Here is a 22,501-nt window from a genome sequence, read left to right on the forward strand (position 1 = left end):
GCTAAGCATAACTGCAGAACTGAATTAAAGTTATTAAAGGAAATTTAAACTTCATTTACCCCTTGGGGCTGGAGTTCTCAAGCAACATTATGCAACACCACTTGCTCAAAGCTGGTATGTCATTCTAAAGAGGATCAAGCAGAATCTGGTTGTTAAAAGGTGTTTACTGTTACAAAAATATTTATGCAAACCATTACAAACATGCATTTAAAATATGTGGATTTTGAAAGTTAGGTGTTTCTGGAACATCAAAACCACTAGGGACAGTATGTGCTAAAAGTAAAAATAAAACAAAATAAAATATACATAAAACAACACAGACATCTAGCAGAAATTGGTGCCAAAAATGGGAACCCACAATCAGATATAATCCTCCCTCCACAAATGGTACAATGAAAGAAGAGAGGACTAAAGTTGAGACAAACCTCGTTAAAATCGAAGGGGGCCTCAAGGATGACATACAGCGCACTGTACAGAGAAACCATAAAATGGTAATTTGGAAACCTGGACACAATATTAAATACAGACATACACAAAAACATAATATGAAATGGTCATAACATCAACATGCAAATTACAAAGTCATGGCTATTCGTCTGACTTGGAAGGCCTTAATACAAGGATTAAAAGAGTTAATCAATAAAAAACATTAAATACTGATATACAGTAAACTGTTGTCAATGACTTTTAAACAAAAACAACAATGGAAATAGCCATTTGCGACACCCTCTGTAGACAGCAGAACCTGCCAAACAATTGAAAATGCAGGAATATCTCACCTTTTGAAAGTTTATTTGAAAAGTTCGAATTCAAAGATCTAAGGGTACTGTTTATAATTAAAGTAGCCTACTGTCATTTTTAATAAAACTACATGTATACGCTACTGGCATAATTACCTGCATATTTTCCAACGTGGACTTCATAGCGGTGAGGGTGAGGCAGCAGAATGCTGTAGTCTGCCTGCATTTTGCAAAGAGGGCACTTGGACTCGTTTTGATATTTAATTGATGTTGGTTTTATATTCTCTGAGTATAGGCTATGAAGAAACGGTACTGTGGAAATCAAGACAAAAATAATATGTAATACTAATTTGGCAGAAATTGTCGTGCTTTTGTAAATATATAGCTAACCTAACTCTCCAACTACAGAAAAATAAAGTGAAATAAGATGACTAACAAATGCTAATGACGATACACTAAACTAACATTGCAGATACGCTACATAACATCACATAAATAACTAAAAAATTAATATAGCTGAAATATGAGACAAATATATATTAAAAAGAAATAATATGTTTAAAAATAGCATATCTACAGCAGTTTCTGTAGTGACAATAAAAACTTGGACTTAAACGGTATATATAATCGTACATTCATTAGTTTTGTTGAATGGCTTTAAAAATATACTGATCTCTCTGTGAGCCACCTGATTCTGTTGCGCCATTGTTCCGTGTCTGAAAACGTTTACAGCTCCTTTTTCGAGGTGGAAAAACTATACAGCTACTCTTCTCCTTCTCTTTCTACGAACTGTGGAAGGCCTGGGACGTGGAATCCGAGTTTTCAAAGAGCAGCTGAAACCTTCTCCCTCTGACAGCGCGCCTTCTTGACCACGCCCACACATGACGCCATTGGCTGAGGGCTCACTTACGCTCTCTTTGTGTGGGTCACTGCGCTTTCAACTCGCGTCTCCCGCGTTTCCTGGCAACTACTTTGTTTACTTCTATTGATCAGCTGTGGCGAGGATCTGCAGAAGAAGAATACAGATACAAAGTTACCGATTTAAAAGGAGAAAGAAAGAAAAATGTACAAAACAAAGCTTCCAGAGAATCAAACACTTGCTACCTATATGCAAAAAAGACGAAATATGGATCTAGAGCGCCAGGACAGGATTTTCAACGCTAAAATAAGAACAATTGGGGTAAATATTATTAATATTAAATCGTTATTACCTACAAACTGACAGTGTTTTAGAACATTTAGTACAGAGCTGTAAATAAACAATATACCTAGAAAAAGTTCAAAATAACAGAACATTAGTTTTGTTAAGGAATATACAATCAGGACTGTTTCCTGCCTTGTGCCTAGTGCTGCTTGCAAGCCACAATTGGATTAAATGGACTTGATGTTATATTATGATCGATTATGAATAACGGTTTATGAATTGAATTATTCCTTTATTCTGCATAAATGCTTTTTCAAAAAGTTTCTACGGAGATCTCTTTCCGCTTGCTTTCAGATGCAAAGTCTTGAAAATGACACTGTACGCTAAGATTTTTTTCCTTATTACACAATGCTTGATCTTTATTCTGCAGCTGTTTTTAGTGCTTCAGACCAGAGGACTGTATAGGACTGATTCTATACTCTCACCCTATCCGTCCGCCAAAAAGCCTTTAACTTTCTGTCAGCATCAATGTAGCATTAAAAACTTACAGTGGCTCCATTAATAGCAACAGAGCAAGCTGCAAAGTCAAATATCTTCTTCTTTAGCGCAGCCATTTAGTCTGGTCGTGTGTGTGGTATGTTACATGTGCTTGTGTATGTGGTTGAGTATGTTTAATTAAATAGATTATTTATTTTTTAATAGAACTTAGTTTAGTTGTTTATTAATCAGTTTTCTCTATAAAGGGATTTCTCACAGTAAACATTTATAATTCAAATAAATCTTTGAACAGGACAGCGAGCACCTCTTTATTATTTCTTCTTGTTAATACATATAGTGACTCTGCAATAGGATTCTTGAGAAAAAAAAGAAAATATTGGTTAACATAATAGTTCTGAATAATAAACAACATTCTGTCCTACTTATTTATCCATTGGTTTTCCATCCATCTGCCAAACTTGCTTATCCAAAGTAGGATCTTTGAGAAGCTGGAGCCTATCCCAGCAGGTGTCAGGCACAGGGCTGGAAGCAATAGTTTTCTGTGCTAAATATAAAAGATTTTCAGAAGAACGTCAGACTCATATCAGATAGCCAGACTCAAACTTGGACTATCATTGTGCTACACTAACCAGTTTATTAATCAGGCAAATTTCTCCATGCAGTTCCACTCCTACTAAATGGATGTGTTCTTATTTTAACATGTAGTACTAGGGTGTTGTACCGTGTTAGCCATTATGAATGTAGAGAAAAGCCAAGCAAAATGACACCTTTTATTGGCTAACTAGAAAGATTACAATATGCAAGCTTTCGAGGCAACTCAGGCCCCCTTCTTCAGGCAAGATGTCAAGATGTCATCTTGCCTGAAGAAGGGGCCTGAGTTGCCTCGAAAGCTTGCATATTGTAATCTTTCTAGTTAGCCAATAAAAGGTGTCATTTTGCTTGGCTTTTCTCTATTTTAACATGTAAATTCAATGAGTGTTTTAAAACGTCTGTGGTGACTAGATAGGGGTGTTGTGTTTCATTTGCTAGAATTAATTGGTTTTCTAGTGTAAGTTTAATTATTTCAATTTCTTTTCTTTTTTTTTATTGCCCTCTCTGGGGCAATGGGGAGAAAACAGGAGTACAGTACACAAAGGAAAACCCACCCAGACATGGGGAGAACATTCAGACTCCATGTAGACAGGGCAATAAATGGGTCAGGATTTAAGTGAAGAATACTGGGTCATTGATATGGCAGTGCTACTCATTGTTTAAGTGTGAGCTTGGGTGTGCCACCATGCAGCCGCTAATGATGAACTCAATAGCATTTATCTTCAAGACAGAAATAACTGAAGGCATACAAGTAACAGTGGACTCATGAATTACCTAATAGTCTTTTACATAGGACAGTAGAGTTACATAGGTGCTTATATTTAGAAAAAATGGTCCAAAATGTTTGAACCAATACACTAAGACTGAACTATCTTTTGATGTAAATGGCCTTTGAAACAGTCCAAAATGTCAGGTATTTTTTATTATATCATATTCAGTGCTATTGGATTAAGGATGACACTCTGGTACAGTGGATTAACATTTTCAACTTGAGATCTTTGTGTGAAGAGAAGCTGTTAGGTTGTGTGGTCATATGTGTGTGAGACTGTTAGCTCCATCCAGAATTGGTTCCTGTATTTCCTTTGATGGTTGAAGATAAGTAAGCAGATAGAAGGCAAATAGCGTAATTCACTGTGTAAATTAAATGCCACATTTACCTCTATGCTTGTTTAACACTGGAAACATTTAAATAACAGACTCACGAATTTTATTGTAAATAATTTTGCAATATAAAATAGCTGATTTTGTCTCAATTTTAGACTATTTACCTGTAGACTAAGTCTTAGACCTTTATATATCATTACTCAAGGCTTTATGGTTCATTCAATCAAATGTCAGCACAATGGTATATCACAATGTTTCAAGTAATAGGATCATAGAAACAGAAATACTGTAAGTATATTGGGTAAACTGATTTATTTTTTAAAATAAAAACTAGGGGGCTTTGCCCCTGGTTCTGTTCTACGAACTAGCGTCTTTGCAGTTCTGCCGCTTGCATATGGGGATGCGGATGTACAATTTAAACAGATTGTTATTTTCATGGGAATTGTTACATATGCATAATAGAACTAACTATTTTACATAACAGCGAGTAATTAACCATATTAAAAAATAGTTGATGTTTTTATCTTCCACACGATCACCACCAACTCTTTCAGCATAGTCTATTGATACGCATTTAACCAATTTACTGTTTAACCGATCATCATTTTTGGTGTTAATTTGTTTGACTTCATCGTTTCTCAGTGCCAGGATTGGCCATATACTAATTTCATCGGTTGATAGCCCTTCATGATGAAATTCTTCAATAAGATTTGGACATAATTCGTCTTCTTTAATTGGGAACTTAAAGTGAGGAAAACATTAAAATTTATAAGAGCTGAGAGAGCAGGAACTGTGTCTGTCAAAAGCATTAACACGAATGAGAGGTGAGAGGACTGTGTGTGTGGTTGAAAATGGTTGAGAGGATGGCGCAACTTGAAAAAATCTCTTGAAAAAAGTCTTATCTCGTCCCTGGATTTTTTTATATAATAGGGAGACAAGATCAGTTTTTTAATACATTCGTAGTTGCCATGGTTCTGGAAAGTTGCGATATGTTGTATGTTGGTTGCATATGGAAGTAATAATTCCACTGTACTGTGTGCACATGACCATACTACTACTACTACTACTACTACAGAAAAGCAACAAACATCTAAAAATCTTTGCATTTGACATCAAAGTAATTTTAATTTCATGTAGTTTTTTCTGGAGACATGTCATGAGGACAGTGTATAATATTATAATAAAAATACATCACTCACTCATCAGCACTGTTCAAGTTGCTCTACCTATCGCCACGTGTTGGAGTGTACCTTGCCTCTGCTTAGCTAGTGATACCTATTTGTTCAGCAGACATTATCATCTACAGAGTGTTAAGGAGTAACATTTGACGTTTTGGAGAGAAAAATCAGAGCTACATGTGTTTTACATGTGCTTTTCTCCCCACGTGGGGGACGCTGAACACGATCAGATACAGTGCCAACGTTTGACGTTGGAGTGTACCTATCTTGCACTTGGCCAGGATTACATTTTTTTTTAATTGATTTTTATAGTTTGCCCAGTGTCACTACTACATAAGCGGAGCCATGGGGGGCAGCTAGAAAAGTATCAAAATAGTATAACATCCATTCTTTGGCTCCCTGAATCCACTCTTCTATTACAGGGTCACAAAGCCACAGAGTCTATCCATTTAGCATTGGGTGCAGGGCAGAGCCAACTTCAGGAGGGCTGCCAGGTTATTGCAGGGCACATTTGTGCATCAGTTTACAGTTCGCCAAATTTTAGTTATCTATCTTATTAAACCACAGTTAATATATGTACGCCGGACGCACCGAGGCGCATGCGCACTGCGGCCTTGGTGCCCGCCCCAGAGTCCAACGCAGCAGCTTTCCAAAACGCGGCGGCTTCCCAGAGTCAGTAGGTGGCACCTGAACAACACAATCTCTGAGCGCCCAAACAACACAACCTGTACAGTCAAACGCAGCGGCTTCCCAACACGCAGCAGATTCTCAGAGTCAGTAGATGGTGCCCAAACAACACATCCTGTAAGCACCCACACAACACCACCTGTAAACTACACTTGCTCTTCCTTAGAAGGCTGGCGTCCTTCAACATCTGCAATAAGATGCTGCAGATGTTCTATCAGACGGTTGTGGCGAGCGCCCTCTTCTACACGGTGGTGTGCTGGGGAGGCAGCATTAAGAGGAAAGACGCCTCACGCCTGGACAAACTGGTGAGGAAGGCAGGCTCTATTGTTGGCATGGAGCTGGACAGTTTAACATCTGTGGCAGAGCGAAGGGCACTCAACAGGCTCCTATCAATTTTGGAGAATCCACTGCATCCACTAAATAGTATCATCTCCAGACAGAAGAGCAGCTTCAGCGACAGACTGCTGTCACTGTCCTGCTCCACTGACAGACTGAGGAGATCGTTCCTCCCCCAAACTATGCGACTCTTCAATTCCACCCGGGGGGTAAACGTTAACATTTAACATTATACAAAGTTATTGTCTGTTTTTCACCTGCATTATTATCATTCTTTAATTTAATATTATTTATTGTATCAGTATGCTGCTGCTGAAGAATGTGAATTTCCCATTGGGATTAATAATCTATCTATCTATCTATCTATCTATCTATCTATCTATCTATCTATCTATCTATCTATCTATCTATCTATCTATCTATCTATCTATCTATCTATCTATCTATCTATCTATCTATCTATCTATCTATCTAATCCACTGTGCCAGTAATGTAGATCACATAACGGTCATTCAGTGTGGCGCCCGCTCCAGAGTCCAGAGTCAAACGCAGCGGCATCCCAAAACACGGCGGCTTCACAAAGTCAGTAGGTGGCGCCCAAATAACACAACGTAATGCGCCATGGCGCCCACCCCAGAGTCAAACACAGCGGCTTCCCAAAACGCAGCGGCTTCCCAGAGTCAGTAGGTGGTGCCCAAACAACACAACCTGTGAGCTAGACTTGCTCTAATCCACTGTGCCAGTAATACAGATCACATGACGGCCACAGACTCTAACCCAGCGGCTTCCCAGACTCAGTGGCTGGCACACGAACACCACAACCTGTAAACTGAACTTGCTGTGCTCCACTCTGCCAGCAGTCGGTGTCAGCAAAGGCAACGGAATCACATCTCCACAAACGAAACCGCTTTAGTACAGATATGCTTATGTAATTAAATGACATTTCCCCAGGCACACCCACCCTCCATGATATGTCATCCATCCAGATATCGGACGGAACAAAAAACTGATTGCCATTCTTGGATTTCCGATTCGCTAGCGAATCGCGGGCTTACTTGTCTATAAATGATGTAAATACATTCATCAACCTAAACATTCAGTTATTAGGCTGATACTCATTTTAGTAACTGGATCTATGAGATATACTAGTGCAGTGCTAAACACACACCGCCAAGGTGCCATAATAATAGCAACATTAGTAATTATTTCGTACAGAATGACATTTCAACTGAGAAATTTCCACATTTCTTGTGGAAAGGTATAGTTGATATAAACACTGTGATTGCTTACTATGCTCCTCTGTTGTCCATTCTTGTGGACGCCTATAAGTGTACATTAAATGGAGGGGGCAGTCAAATTTCAAATTAGATTTTGCTATGATGTTTTCTTTTGCTATGTGCCTTCTTATTTTTGTACATATTATGTTATCTATTTAAAAATATATTTTCTCTTGTATGTAACTGTTTGATGAATTTAAACAGCTGTTTGGCCCAGGAACAGGAATGAACGTTACCTAAATATGTATGAAACAGGCCAAAAGCTTGAGCTGAAGGGAGTGTGCTGCTCCAGGGGAATGTCACACTTATTAATTGAAAGAAGAGGAATCAATCAATCTGAAGTGTGTCCAGCCTCTTCAGACTTGGGGTCTGAGCCTTGCATCAGGATGTATTCCCCTTATTTTCAGCACCATATGGTTTGTCTTTAATGTTTTATAGTATCTCATGTTTACGTTGGCTACTGGCAAACCACAAGAGGCATATTTTAGTCATCACTTTGTGCTGGAGCTGGTTGTCAACTCTTAATGTTTACAGCACCATTTAATCAAAAATTACTGTACATTCAGATTCTGACAAACAGATAAAATTTGTGTTACGTAATTCTTGGCCAGCAATGGACTTAAATCCATCCTGGACTGGCTTCTGCCTTGCACCAAGTGCTTCCAGTATAAACTCTATGTTTCCATGGGATTCAATGTGAAATAAGCAGTTTTAGAATTTCAGATCTTTTGGGAGAATAGTTAAGATGCCCCCTGGGATCTTTTCCCTGGTGAACTACACAGAGCCCACCGGGAGAGGGCCAAGGGGCAGACTCAGAACATGTTGGGGAGAAAGGCAGGGGAATACTGTTGCCAGGGTTAGCTATGTCTCTACAGGTCGCAATGATGTCAGTGTAACTCTCTCTAGGGGGAGTGGATCGAAAGTGGTGTGAACTGAGGAAAATGGCCAATGGATAAATATGCCTTGTTGTGTTTTATTTAAATTAAGGGAGATAACTATGAATTGATTCTGCCTTGCACCCACTAATTGCTGGGTTAAGTAAGCTCCAGTTACCCTGCAACCATGTTCTGGATAAGTGGGCTTAGAAAATGGATGGACAGATGAAAGATCTGAATGTTTGAAATTTTATTGGGAGCTGATTTGTATTTGTTAGTTAATATCGTTTTCTAATTTGGTATGGATTTTTGTTGTTTTCTTACCTTGTCTTGTCTACTTGCATAATTTTATTCCCTTGTAGGATTTTGTGGTGTTTTAGTTCAGGTTTTACCTACACTTACACTGAGCCCCCTCTTACCTAGAAGGCTTAGGTGCTGAACGCTAAGCTACAAGTTAATGGGTTTAACTCCAGCTACTAAGACGTTGCTTGACCAGGATGCCTATGCTTTATTGTAAAAGACTTGTGAAATCACACAGTGTTATTTGTACTTTTCTGAGTTTTGGGATGGAGTTCAATAAAAGAAGCTATAATAAATTAATTTACTATGTTTAAAAATATATTTACTTTTAGTAATTTTTCTCCCATATCTCTTACATGTCTATGTTTTCTCTACAATGGCCCTGTATGAATTCAATTAATTTCATTTCATTTTTATTTTCACCACTTCTACTTAAGAACACATTGACCAATACAGTACATTAATTACAAATCTAGTATAAAAAAAGAAATGCAACATGAACAAAAACACAAGCAGAGATCCATAGTGATAAGTGTGAATGAAATGGGTGTGCACATAGACTGTTACCCAACTCTGAATCTTTTGGTCTCTTCTGGTTTCCTTACTTCCTTGTACCTGATGCTGCCAGGACCCTATACTAGATTAAGTGATTGGATAAACTGATTGATGCAATTTGAGATGTGGCATAATGTGCTGCCTCTCAGTGTCATGTATCTGAGTTCAGTTCCTATCTTTCAAGCCATTGTGTATTGTCCTTGTGGTCCTATCTGGAGCCCATTCAAGGTTAACATCTAGTGCTACTTGATAGAATTGGCCCCATTTCCTATTAAACATGTTATGGAGAAAGTGGTTTGTGAAACAGTGCCAAGAAAATGTGATCTTAGTGGTCAAAGCAGCAGATTTGTAACTAAACTACCGAGATGCCCACCATCATCATATTAATGTGCAAGTCAGCTTGATAACCTTAAACTCGCCTTGTATATTTGAGCATGCTCAGGAGGGACATCACTTAGGCTATGTCCGCTCTACAAATAAAGACATTAGTCTCTATCTTACACTTTCGTCCACTCTATCCCAACATTTTTAATATAAAAAATGGAGACTTTTGAAAATGCTTTCTTGAGCTCATATACTTGTGAAAATGCCTGCTCATTGCTGCAATGTGGACAGGTGAAAAAAGAGAATTGTGAAAATATATACTTTAGTGAAGCTGTGATTAGTTTGTGATTAACACATAGCCCTTCTTTGACTTGAATCCTGTTCATTTTCTGGTTTGTCACCATTCCTGGTAGAAAACCACATTTCAACATATTGGACATAGAAGAATTTCTTTCCGTGGTTCTTGTTGTGTTGCTTACCTGTTATGCACCTTGTACACTTTGAATGCTGCATACATGAAAAAAGAAAAAAAAATACCAGTTGTTATAGTTTTGTAATAAATCCTGTAGCTGGGGGCATTACGGCGGCACAGTGGCGCAGTGGTAGCGCTGCTGCCTCGCAGTAAGGAGACCTGGGTTCGCTTCCTGGGTCCTCCCTGTGTGGAGTTTGCATGTTCTCCCCGTGTCTGCGTGGGTTTCCTCCGGGTACTCCGGTTTCCTCCCACAGTACAAAGACATGCAGGTTAGGTGAATTGGCGATTCTAAATTGGCCTAGTGTATGTGTTTGTGTGTGTGAGTGTGTGTGTGCCCTGCGGTGGGCTGGCACCCTACCTGGGATTGGTTCCTGCCTTGCACCCTGTGTTGGCTGGGATTGGCTCCAGCAGACCCCTGTGACCATGTGTTCGGATTCAGCAGGTTGGAAAATGGATGGATGGATGGAGGCATTACCATTCATTCAAGAAGTTTTGGGCACATGCCCATTGTAGGTGACCATCTACATCATACGCGATTTCAGTTGTTTTAATGCGGATGGAGATACTTTTGTAAATGATGTGAAAATGCTAGTGTGGCATCTTATGCACAAAAAAGCTGTTTGCGTACATTGTAATAAACCCACAATTCAATCAAAAGCAATAATGAAATACTGAACAGTTCATGAAATCAACATCCCAAATTTGAATCCAATGCCCAATTTGCACATTCTCCCCCTGTGTGGGTGGGCTTTCTTCCAACACTCTTAATCATATATTATTTGTATATATATATATATATATATATATATATATATATATATATATATATATATATATATATATATATACAGTATATAAAAAATCCAATGTCTGTCCGTCTGTCTGTATTTCTGTCCACTTTTCATGAGAGAACTACTTAACAGATTTGCATCGGGTTTTTCTCTATAATTTGCTTGAACATTCCGGTTGATTTTGTGACTTCTCTCATAGTTTGCTTGCAGGAGCGATATATTAGCGCTAATCCGAGACAGAGGAAGTGTGATGTCAGGAGTGGAGAGGCGGGTGGGGCCCCCCTCGCTCATACGCCAGCCTCTGCTCATGTCGGCAAACCTCTGGCCACGTTTTGGAGTGTACTTTGCCTCCACTTAGCTAGTGATACCTGTTTGTTTATTGATTTTTAATGTTTGTCCTGATTCACTACTACACGAGTAGAGCCACGGGGGACAGCTAGTTCATATATACTGTACTTGTACTGTATGTTAGGTTAATTGTCAATCCTTAACTGGGCAAGTGTGGGTAAGTGGGCCCAGTGACGGACTGGCAAATCATAAAAGTTGGCTTCTTGCCCTTGTATCCAATGTTGTTGGGATAGACTCAAGTCCTCCTCAGTAACTGACTTTGATTTAGCTCACTTGAGAATGTGCTTTTGGTTAATATTCTGAAGAGGAATATGAGTCTATCCTCTTACTGGAGACTGATGCTTACTTCTGCTAAGCAAACAAATGTAAACATAATTTGTGACTTATCATTTTTTTCTCTAGCAAAAGAGCACAGAGCTTGTTGTGAACTGACCACTTTCATACTCCTCTATCTTGACTCTTAGAAAATATCAGAAATATCAGTTACCAGGAAACGCCTGTGACTAAGTCATTTGAAAACACTGAAACATAACATTTACTGCTGATTCGTGACAGCCCACACACTGAACAAGATTTATTTCTTATTCAAATGTTTTAGTCTTTTGTTTCCAATTGAAATGGTTACTAGAGTGGGTAATAACCCTGTTGTGCAGCAGTATGAATGTTGTTTTTTCATTTTAATTTTTAATTCATATTGTATATATTTTCTTAGGTGGACAAGGAAGCCATAGATCTTCAAATAAATGAAAAAACGCTAAGGAAAGAAAAGGAGTTAGAGCAGCACAACACCTACGGTAAGAAGCCCAACTCATCCCTGTTGCTAATGAAGCAAAACAAAAGACTCCTTGAATCCTGCAAGAAGACCAAATGCTGTAAATGCTTCCGTGAAACCACGTAGACTATAAAACCTTTGCATTCTTTTTTGAAAGTATTTAAATTAATTTGTTTATGGAGGCTAAGGAAAGGACAAGCCACTTACAGAACCAGCCACCTACTAAGTTTGGTTAAACCCAATTTGCATGCTTTATTAAAAGAAAAATGTTATTATGGAAATACAACCTAGATCACTTTGGAAATAGGAGCCTTAAAGTGTTTTAAAGAAGAATTTAGAAATGTGGCCACTTTTTTAGGTACACCTCCCCAAATGGCTCTTTTTCTCATTTGAACTCGCTACAGCCTGAATTCCTCTGGGAGAGGACGAGAGCAGTGCGGTAGTATTCAGTGTATGACTAGTGATGGAACTCTAATTAGAACAGCTTCTTCTTTATCATTCCTCACAACCATTTTCATTGGGTCCTGGCGAATGACAAGTCCAAACATTTCAATGTTTTCAAAATTTTCCTACACTTAATGGCATGGACATCATCCAGCTTGGAAGCCTATGTGCAAATGCACTGTTTATAAGAAAGGTTGTAACTGATCTACAACAGTTTTCAGATTTCGGATGACTTTACAAAGCTGTGCTTTCTGATGCGTCTCTTTTGCAACACTAATGTACTCAACTAGGTTGACTTGTAGTCCTTCATGTCATGTCAGCCTTTGTTAGTTATTTTAATCAAGTGCCTTTCATGGTGACAGGAGTGGATCATAGCCTGGTTTTCAGCTGTCATGACAAAACCGAACAAGTTGTACATTCTAATATGCCTCTTGTATTTCATCCATCCATCCATCCATTCTCTTCCGCTTATCCGAGGTCGGGTCGCGGGGGCAGCAGCTTGAGCAGAGATGCCCAGACTTCCCTCTCCCCGGCCACTTCTTCTAGCTCTTCCGGGAGAATCCCAAGACGTTCCCAGGCCAGCCGGGAGACATAGTCCCTCCAGCGTGTCCTCGGTCTTCCCCGGGGCCTCCTCACGGTTGGATGTGCCCAGAACACCTCACCAGGAGGCGTCCAGGAGGCATCCTGATCAGATGCCCGAGCCACCTCATCTGACTCCTCTCGATGCGGAGGAGCAGTGGCTCTACTCTGAGCCCCTCCCGGATGACTGAGCCTCTCACCCTATCTTTTAGGGAGAGCCCAGACACCCTGCGGAGAAAACTCATTTCAGCCGCTTGTATTCGCGATCTCGTTCTTTCGGTCACTACCCATAGCTCATGACCATAAGTGAGGGTAGGAACATAGATCGACTGGTAAATTGAGAGCTTTGCCTTACGGCTCAGCTCCTTTTTCACCACGACAGACCGATGCAGAGCCTACATCACTGCGGACGCCGCACCGATCCGCCTGTCGATCTCACGCTCCATTCTTCCCTCACTCGTGAACAAGACCCCGAGATACTTGAACTCCTCCACTTGGGGCAGGATCTCGCTCCCAACCCTGAGAGGGTACTCCACCCTTTTCCGGCTGAGAACCATGGTCTCGGATTTGGAGGTGCTGATTCCCATCCCAGCCGCTTCACACTCAGCTGCGAACCGATCCAGAGAGAGCTGAAGATCACGGCCTGATGAAGCAAACAGGACAACATCATCTGCAAAAAGCAGTGACCCAATCCTGAGTCCACCAAGCCGGACCCTCTCAACACCCTGGCTGCGCCTATAAATTCTGTCCATAAAAGTTATGAACAGAATCGGTGACAAAGGGCAGCCCTGGCGGAGTCCAACTCTCACTGGAAACGGGTTCGACTTACTGCCGGCAATGTGGACCAAGCTCTGACACCGATCGTACAGGGACCGAACAGCTCTTATCAGGGGGGTCCGGTACCCCATACTCTCGTAGTACCCCCCACAGGATTCCCCGAGGGACACGGTCGAACACCTTTTCCAAATCCACAAAACACATGTAGACTGGTTGGGCGAACTCCCATACACCCTCCAGGACCCTGCTAAGGGTGTAGAGCTGGTCCACTGTTCCACGACCAGGACAAAAACCACACTGTTCCTCCTGAATCCGAGGTTCGACTATCCGATGGACCCTCCTCTCCAGAACCCCCGAATAGACTTTTCCAGGGAGGCTGAGGAGTGTGATCCCTCTGTAGTTGGAACACACCCTCCAGTCCCCCTTCTTAAAGAGGGGGACCACCACCCCGGTCTGCCAATCCAGAGGCACTGTCCCTGATGTCCATGCAATGTTGCAGAGACATGTCAACCAAGACAGCCCTACAACATCCAGAGCCTTGAGGAACTCCGGGCGTATCTCATCCACCCCCGGGGCCGTGCCACCAAGGAGTTTTTTGACCACCTTGGTGACCTCAGTCCCAGAGATGGGGGAGCCCACCTCCGAGTCCCCAGGCTCTGCTTCCTCATTGGAAGGCATGTTACTGGGATTGAGGAGGTCTTCGAAGTACTCCCCCCACCGACCCACAACGTCCCGAGTCGAGGTCAGCAGCGCACCATCCCCACCATACACAGTGTTGACACTGCACTGCTTCCCCCTCCTGAGACGCCGGACGGTGAACCAGAATCTCCTCGAAGCCGTCCGAAAGTCGTTCTCCATGGCCTCCCCAAACTCCTCCCATGCCCGAGTTTTTGCCTCAGCAACCACCGAAGCTGCATTCCGCTTGGCCTGCCGGTACCTATCAGCTGCCTCCAGAGTCCCACAGGACAAAAGGGACCGGTAGGACTCCTTCTTCAGCTTGACGGCATCCCTCACCGCCGGTGTCCACCAATGGGTTCGGGGATTGCCGCCACGACAGGCACCGACCACCTTACGGCCACAGCTCCGGTCAGCCGCCTCAACAATAGAGGCACGGAACATGGCCCATTCGGGCTCAATGTCCCCCACCTCCCTCGGGACGTGGTCGAAGTTCTACCGGAGGTGGGAGTTGAAGCTACTTCTGACAGGGGGCTCTGCCAGATGTATTGTCTCTTGTATTTCCAACTTGTTAACTTAGTGTAGCCCAACAGATTTTGTATCAACATCTGTCAGCTCCTTTAATAAACTGCTTACTTCTATCCACTTAGGCAGTATATTTAATGGACTGCTTGTGATATATTGACCTTAATGTTATGCACAAAAATCTCAACAGGTTTGTACTGTGTACAAAAAAGTAAGTTTCAGATTTTAGTCTAGGAAATTAAGAGTCTATAAGCAGATGTAAAAGTATGCAGAAAAACAGGCAGAAGGTCTAATCTAGAGCCAGCAAAGACTAACTAGGAAACAAGTCAATTCAAAATGAAAAAGAAGAATTTGTGGTCAAAACAAGCAGCATTTTAAAATGTCCTAAGATCAGGAACCATTAATTGAAAGGCTTAAACAATAGTGGTACTCTGCCATCATCTTGACAGAATGACAGAATGACATCTGGCTATGTCCGCATGGTGGGATATGTCATGTGACTAGCAATTAATCTCATTGCTAAAACAATATGGCAACTGCCATGAAACTAATGAAGACAATGCCAATGATGATAAAGAAAATACAAAAAAAAAATGTGTCAATTTTAATTATTACTACTAAAAAATAAACGAAAGCATAAAATCTCAAATGAATCATAACAGTTAACAGTTCTTCATCTACTCATGATCGTTTGGTAGTACCTAACTGCTTGCCTAACTGCATTGAATATGCAGATCATTTCACCCCGATTGAAATTTCATTTAGATGGGAAAAATCGTGTTCTTAATAACGTGAGAGAAACTAGCACCACAATGTTTTATTTCAGTCTTACAGAATTCAGCCATGAACCCCTTTGCAAGACCAATGCATTACATGAGAGAAAATGACAGCTTTATTAGAAAAAGCTAATTTGCTCCAAACAGTCATCACTTTACAATAAATAGAATATTTAAGAAAATAATAAGTGTCTGTGGAAGATTATACTTTGTTTTAACCAAATGTTTATATGTAAGTAGGGGTTGTATTAGTATTTGCCAAAGTGGTTAGTGGTGGACTGTTTTTTTAGTTGTCTTCAAGCATAATACCATCTTTTTGAGTAGCAGTAATATGTGTTCTCCTAATGCTTAAGGAGATATTTTAAAATTAAAACCTGTAAGAAGTGGAGGACAAACTGAAAATCCAGTACACAAAGAGGTAACATAGGAATTCTAATTGCTAATATCTTTATTGCATTTTTTCCAGCTGAAAGCATGATTCTTCATGATAAAATCAACTGTCTATTAGATGATAGACAAAAGAAGGATATGCACAACCTGAACAAGGCGATCAATGATTTCAGGAGTCAATTCCAGAAGATGGAGGACAGGCGTGAATTTGATCTCAATGACCCACAAAAGCTTAAGAAGGATATCCCCGCAAGGATAGCTGATGATGATCCGAGGTTATGTGTGTCAGGGGTGCAGAAACTGGTTGGAGAAGATTTAGATCAGTCAGAAAGATACAAGTGTCAGCAAGAACAACTAAGAGAATGGCTGCTTCAACAACAAAGTGAATTACAAAAGGCTCAGCAGGAGCATCGAATGAGAGGTACTAATTATAACAAATAGGAAAGGGTACTTTTTGAGTACCAATATTTAAATGTTTCGATCCAACTATAAAAAGGCTATTTATGAAAGATTTTTAAATCTTTTTTTTTTAGATGGGGTATGATATTACAGTGGTATTGGCTGCTGCCTCAAAGCTCCAGGGGTTTGGTTCAACTCCCAGCTCTCTCATTCCCAGTGTAAAGTTAAATGTTATCTCTGTGCTCATGCAGATTTTCTCTGGCTTCCTCTCACACCTCAGATGCATGCATCTTAAATTGAAGTGTGGCTCCATTTTAGCCTTGTGTGAATGTGTGGGTATTCATTGTGCTTAATTGGCATCAGTTTTGCAGATACATTTTTTAAATTGATTTTTCCTAAAAACATTTTTGTAACTTTTAACACATATTTCTGTTTATATTACATAATTTTAGAAAAGTAAAATTCCTTAAATCTAGGGGGCTTCGCCCCCTGCTCGCTTCAGTTGCCAACCCCCCTGGCCTGCGCTATGCGCCAGCCACTTTGCATCCCTGCCCACTTGTGTATGTGGATGTCACTTTCACCAAACAGCAAATCTTTTAATTCTCATGGATACGCCACTTCATTGGGAAGAAACATTACTTTTCCCTGATGGCAACACAAATCAGACGATCTACAAGTATTCAACTTAAAGTTTAAATCCAAACAATATATTCGATCTCTTTTCGCTGTTCCGTTATTTCACTGAGTAATAATTTCCATTTGATAGCGCTAATGCGATCTTTACGATCATTTTTTTTAGACAATCGAATTTTAGTACTTTCATTATCTCTAACATGCTCTGCATGTGTATCGCGCCAACATTTTTGAATTCTTTACGATGTTCTACTTTCTCATCTTTGTCTTTTATTTCCGGCCCTGGGCATGGTTAAATCTCTTGGCACAAAGTCTTGTCTCGTGGGACGTGAAAGTATCTCTCTGAAAAGGTCACGTCTTGTCCCAGGCTAAAAAGTCTCGTCACTTCCCCAGGATTTTTTTATTATAATAGAGAGATGTTTATTTTTTTCATCATAGGCATTAAGTTGCCTTGGTAGTGGTTTTGTAATGTTAAAGCCTGCACATTATGCATTTGCTTTCATGTTAACTGTATAGTACTATTGATGCACATGATTTTTTTACACACACACACACATGTGTGGGGGGCAGTATTTTTACATATCTATACAGTATATATTTTCACTAAGGGATGGATTCTAATACAGCAGCAGACTGGGCACAAGCCAGGAATCAGAGATTGCAGTATCCATTCATGCACACACCCACACTCACAGGGCCAGTTTACAATTGTCCATTAATCTACAGTACATCTTTAAGCTATGGGAGGAAAACCCACATAGACACATGGAGAATGTACACATTCTACACAAGCAGCCTGCCATTGTTTAATTGTAGAGTCAGATGTCTAAGAGGTGAAAGTCAAGCACCTGTGACAGATCACCTTGCTCTTAGGCCAGCAGCATGAAGCCTCTGTCTTCCTGTCCTGTGACTGATGTGGGAATTGTATCTGCTAGCCATTTCAACAACAGTCCTTGTGGCAGGTCTGAAACGATCTCTCAAATGTATCAGTCTGATGACCAGATCTTGGAAAGTCTTCTGTCTGCTGACCTAATCCATAGTGTGTGGCACCACTAGCACATAAGATGCCTGCCTAGAACCTGCCAGTGACCCTGTCTCCTTTCTCTGGTGACATTCAAGCATTATGGAATGCATAGTAAACTGAGTAAGTATGCCCTTTGCCTTGGTTTTCAGTGTTTCGATAGTGTCAATGTCTCACTATTCAAGTTGTATTAAAGGTCAAAGGGGTATAACAAATGGACAGCTTTTTGTCAAACTATTCAAGCTATATCTATAGCTTTCTCATTCCAGGAAATGTTATACATATAATGACAGGGGACACCCCTGTGTGCCACTCTTACCAAGAACAAAATAATACAAACAAGAGTTTTTGGAAAAACAATTCAAAGAAAATCAACAAGGATAAATAGTAGGATTTCCTACATAACCATACCAACAAGTGGGAAGGTGCTTACAAATGGAATTTGAACCAAGCCTGCCTGGTGCAATGGCTGATCTTCAAACCCCTTAAAAATCCAGTGCCCACTCATTCCCATCTAAAGATCTGTTCACACTACCACCTTTGCAAATCAAGCCTTTAACAACAGTACACCCTTGACTCCAAGCTCATGCCTGTCTGCTCAAGGAGTATCTTTTAAGCTCCCACTCAATTGCACTTCTGGGGCAATCCCCCAGAACTGCTTCTGGAATCAGGAACACTTTCCTCAAGTTCTGTGGCCTGTCTTGTACATCTGCCCCTGGTGACTTCAAGTCTTCTTGCATCCTCAAGCTTTTAATATAGAACATAACAGGTACTCCATCATTATCACCCTGTATAGTCTAGAAGCAAGGTGGGCCTCTAGTGGCATTCTGCACTGTTTAGCCTTCACATAAAGAATATAACTGGCCTCTAAAAGCCATTGGTCCACTTCATAATTGCCAAAAGAGTTCACCAAATATGGGCTCTATTCTTGGGTCAACCGACTAATTTTCCCTTGTGCTCTTAACACTTTTCCCTAGGCAGTACCAGGCAAGCCCCCTCTATCACAGTAACATAACATAACCTTCCAGAAACTATCCCTGCAGGACGGTTCATGAGTCTATTGCAACTCTTTTGCATATCCTGCTAAGATAAATAAAGCTTCAGTGAACAAATTTTAATATATATACTAATTAATTTATTTTTGGCATTTAATAAATGATGTACCCAATGCCTAGTTTAAAAGGATGCATTTAATGAAGGGATACAACATCTTTATCAGTTAATGTCTAGTATTTGAGCAGAATTCTGACCCACTGCTTCTTACAGAACACCTTTATTTCAATGGATTTTCTAGCCACAGGAACTCCATGGGTTTAAGTCTGTGCTTTAACTGTCTCCGTCTTGCATAAATTAAGTCTGCTGACAGTTAGTGACCATTTAACTCCTTGTTTCACCTACATAAATGTGTTGTGTGTGTATATACCGTGGTTCTGTGTACTTCAGTGTTTGGTCTCCAAGCCAAAATACTTTATAGATTGTCCTCTGATTTCAAAGCCTCAGTACCAGAATTCCTTTTTGGAGGATATACAATGTGCTCAGTATATGCATTTCAGTCAAAAGGAAATCTGCCGGAGAAAGACCAAAAGTGAAAGGACATAGCATAAAATTACAGATTGGTATGGAGTTATTGTATTAAGCAAGTGTTGACACCCTCTAATGGATTAATAGGTGCACATAAATCCAAAGGTTTGTGTTTTTGAGTAGGCACCTTTGATGCTAACTTGCCTTGATTAATGCTGTATTTGTCAGTTAAGAAACATTTTACGTGATATTGCCTTGCATGTGGATTCTGTATCAAGAGGCTTATTTCTAATTTTTTGAGACACTCAACTTGACTTTTTAGCATTAAGTGTGACGAACAGATATCAGGTTGCAGGGTTTGCCATATCAAAAAAGGAAAATGACCACTTGGCCTTTTAAATTAGCTTTGTCACACTTTCCAGAGTGGCAGACCCATAAAGATTTTTTTTTTCATCGAGGTGTAATGAGTCCATGGTCTGGTGGTAATGGTGATGGTAATGGCCATTGTTAGTCATCACTAAACTAGTCAGATATTTAATGTCAAGAAAAAAATTCTAACTAAATATTTTGGCTTTAATATATGTATTTCTAAAAATCTGATGCTTTGCAGAAGACCTCTATGATGACTCAAGAATAGAATTAGACAAGATAGCAGTTGAACTTCAAAAGATAGATGAGGATATCAGAAAACGCAATGCTGTGGCCACAAAAGAGTTCAACATGAAAAAGGTAAGATGTTTTGTGAGCACTGTGAAAATATTTTAACATTCCAAAGCAGAGTGTGATTTGGTAACATTGGATACTGTTCTGTAATAAACGTTTTTAATGTAGTTTTTCACATAGGATAAGTGTAAAGAAAAATGTTAACATGCTGCTCAGAATCATCACTCCTATCCTTGAAGAACCTTGTAGGTTTATATCTGTGTCAACTGTCAGATAAAAGGGCATAGAGGTGAATAAGTATGATGTTAATTAAGAGTACAATTTAAGGAATGAGTGATGAACAGGAGTGGGTTTAGCCTCTGAATAGGAAATTGAAAAACAGACCTGCTAATGGTGGATTACTGTGAAAGTATAACATGTCTGGGAATGTTGTTTCTGTCTTTGGTGGGCTGTCAAAGGGTGTGGATGGCACTGGCACCAGTGTGAAAATGGGTTTGTTGAGGACAAGGAAGCAGACGGTAGTGATTTAGATTCTTCTGTCATCTCACCTGTCCATCTTTGTGGAGATTGTTGAAAGTAAACAGAGTGTTAATATAGCTGATCATTTGCTTGAGTTACAGTTATTTCTGAGCTCAAAAAAGTAGGAATGCTTTGAAATAAGTATCTCTTTTAAATTATTTAAAACTTTAAAAAAATTGCATCATTCTTGAGCAAGAAAAACACAAAAACCTTGCTAACCAATCAGACTGACATAAAGGCAGTTGGGGGATTCAATGTCAGTGCTTTTTCTGTTCATTTTTCTCACTATGGGAGAAGTCAGTGAGGGAAGATTATTAAAATTTGAAGCATGACAGGGGTGGAGGGAGTGGAGGTTTATGAGTTTATATGCTCCTGATGTGAGTAGAGAATGATTATGTTTTTTTCTGTTTTTCATGATTTGCATGTATGTTATAAAGGTGAAAATCTTGTCTTTGTCGTTGGAAAGTTTGATTGTTACAGAAAATAATCAGTTGGATGAGAGTGGACTGGAGACTCAACCAACTCAATCACTTCAGTTGTTCAGTGTTTAGTAAGACTGATCTGGTTGACATTTTGAGGGTATAACATATCACAGGTTAAAGAGTACTGGGCTTTCTTTCTATGGCAAGATTAGATAGGATGCATAGTTTAAATCACCACAAGAATCTTGTACATTAATTGTTCTATTTATCCTACTAGAATTTCTGATCACAGTCTTGTTTATCTTTTCTCTTTTAAAATACTTTATATTTATACTAGCAAAATACCCGCGCTTCACAGCGGAGAAGTAGTGTGTTAAAGAGGTTATGTAAACATATATATATACATATACATATATATACATATACATATATATACATATCTACATATACACATATCTACATATACATATATATACATACATACACACATCCACATATACATATATATATAAATATACAAATTTACACATCTACATATATATATACATATGTACATATATATACATATAAATATATATATATCTACATATATATACACATATATATACATATGCACATATATATATATATAAATATATATATATATATATATATATATATATATATATAAAATATAGACATACATATATACATACATACATTCACACACATATATATATATATATATATATATATATATATATATATATATATATATATATATATATATATATATATATATAGCTAAATACCCGTGCTTATATGAGCATTTTAACACTAGTTTTCCCTCTCTATTAAACCCTTACTTGGACAGTTCTGATAACATCTTTCTGCCTCAGTATTCCTCATTTAGTGTTTTAAAGTAGTTGCCTATGTGGACAATGTTGTATTTTTTTGTCTTCTTCTTCTGATGTTCGCATATTGATGCACTGGTTTAGATAATTTTGGAAATAAAATATCTTACAAGAAGAACCTTTTTGGTGGTCGATTGTGGAAATACACCTCCCCCTGTTCTTCTTTGAAATCTCCAGTGAAATAAAATAGTGTTCTTATATTTTGGTCTGTATTTAAATAATGGTGGGATTACTAAAGAGATACAGCTCACACAAGTTTAAATCACTGGGAA

At 39.4% G+C, this 22,501-nt stretch overlaps 1 protein-coding gene across 1 annotated transcript in view; it reads left to right on the forward strand.

Moving 5' to 3' along the window:
• The first annotated feature begins 1,702 nt into the window (after positions 1 to 1,702).
• Positions 1,703 to 22,501, forward strand: part of ribc2 (RIB43A domain with coiled-coils 2) — a 35,171-nt gene continuing 14,372 nt past the window's right edge. The window contains exons 1-4 of the mRNA XM_028793925.2: positions 1,703 to 1,920; positions 11,933 to 12,014; positions 16,235 to 16,579; positions 20,343 to 20,461. Of these exons, the coding sequence (XP_028649758.1) occupies positions 1,804 to 1,920; positions 11,933 to 12,014; positions 16,235 to 16,579; positions 20,343 to 20,461 (663 nt within the window). The 5' untranslated portion in view covers positions 1,703 to 1,803. The remainder of the gene's footprint in view (positions 1,921 to 11,932; positions 12,015 to 16,234; positions 16,580 to 20,342; positions 20,462 to 22,501) is intronic.

This window comes from Erpetoichthys calabaricus, chromosome 1 (assembly GCF_900747795.2).
Source record: "Erpetoichthys calabaricus chromosome 1, fErpCal1.3, whole genome shotgun sequence".
Classification (NCBI taxonomy): Eukaryota; Metazoa; Chordata; class Cladistia; order Polypteriformes; family Polypteridae; genus Erpetoichthys; species Erpetoichthys calabaricus.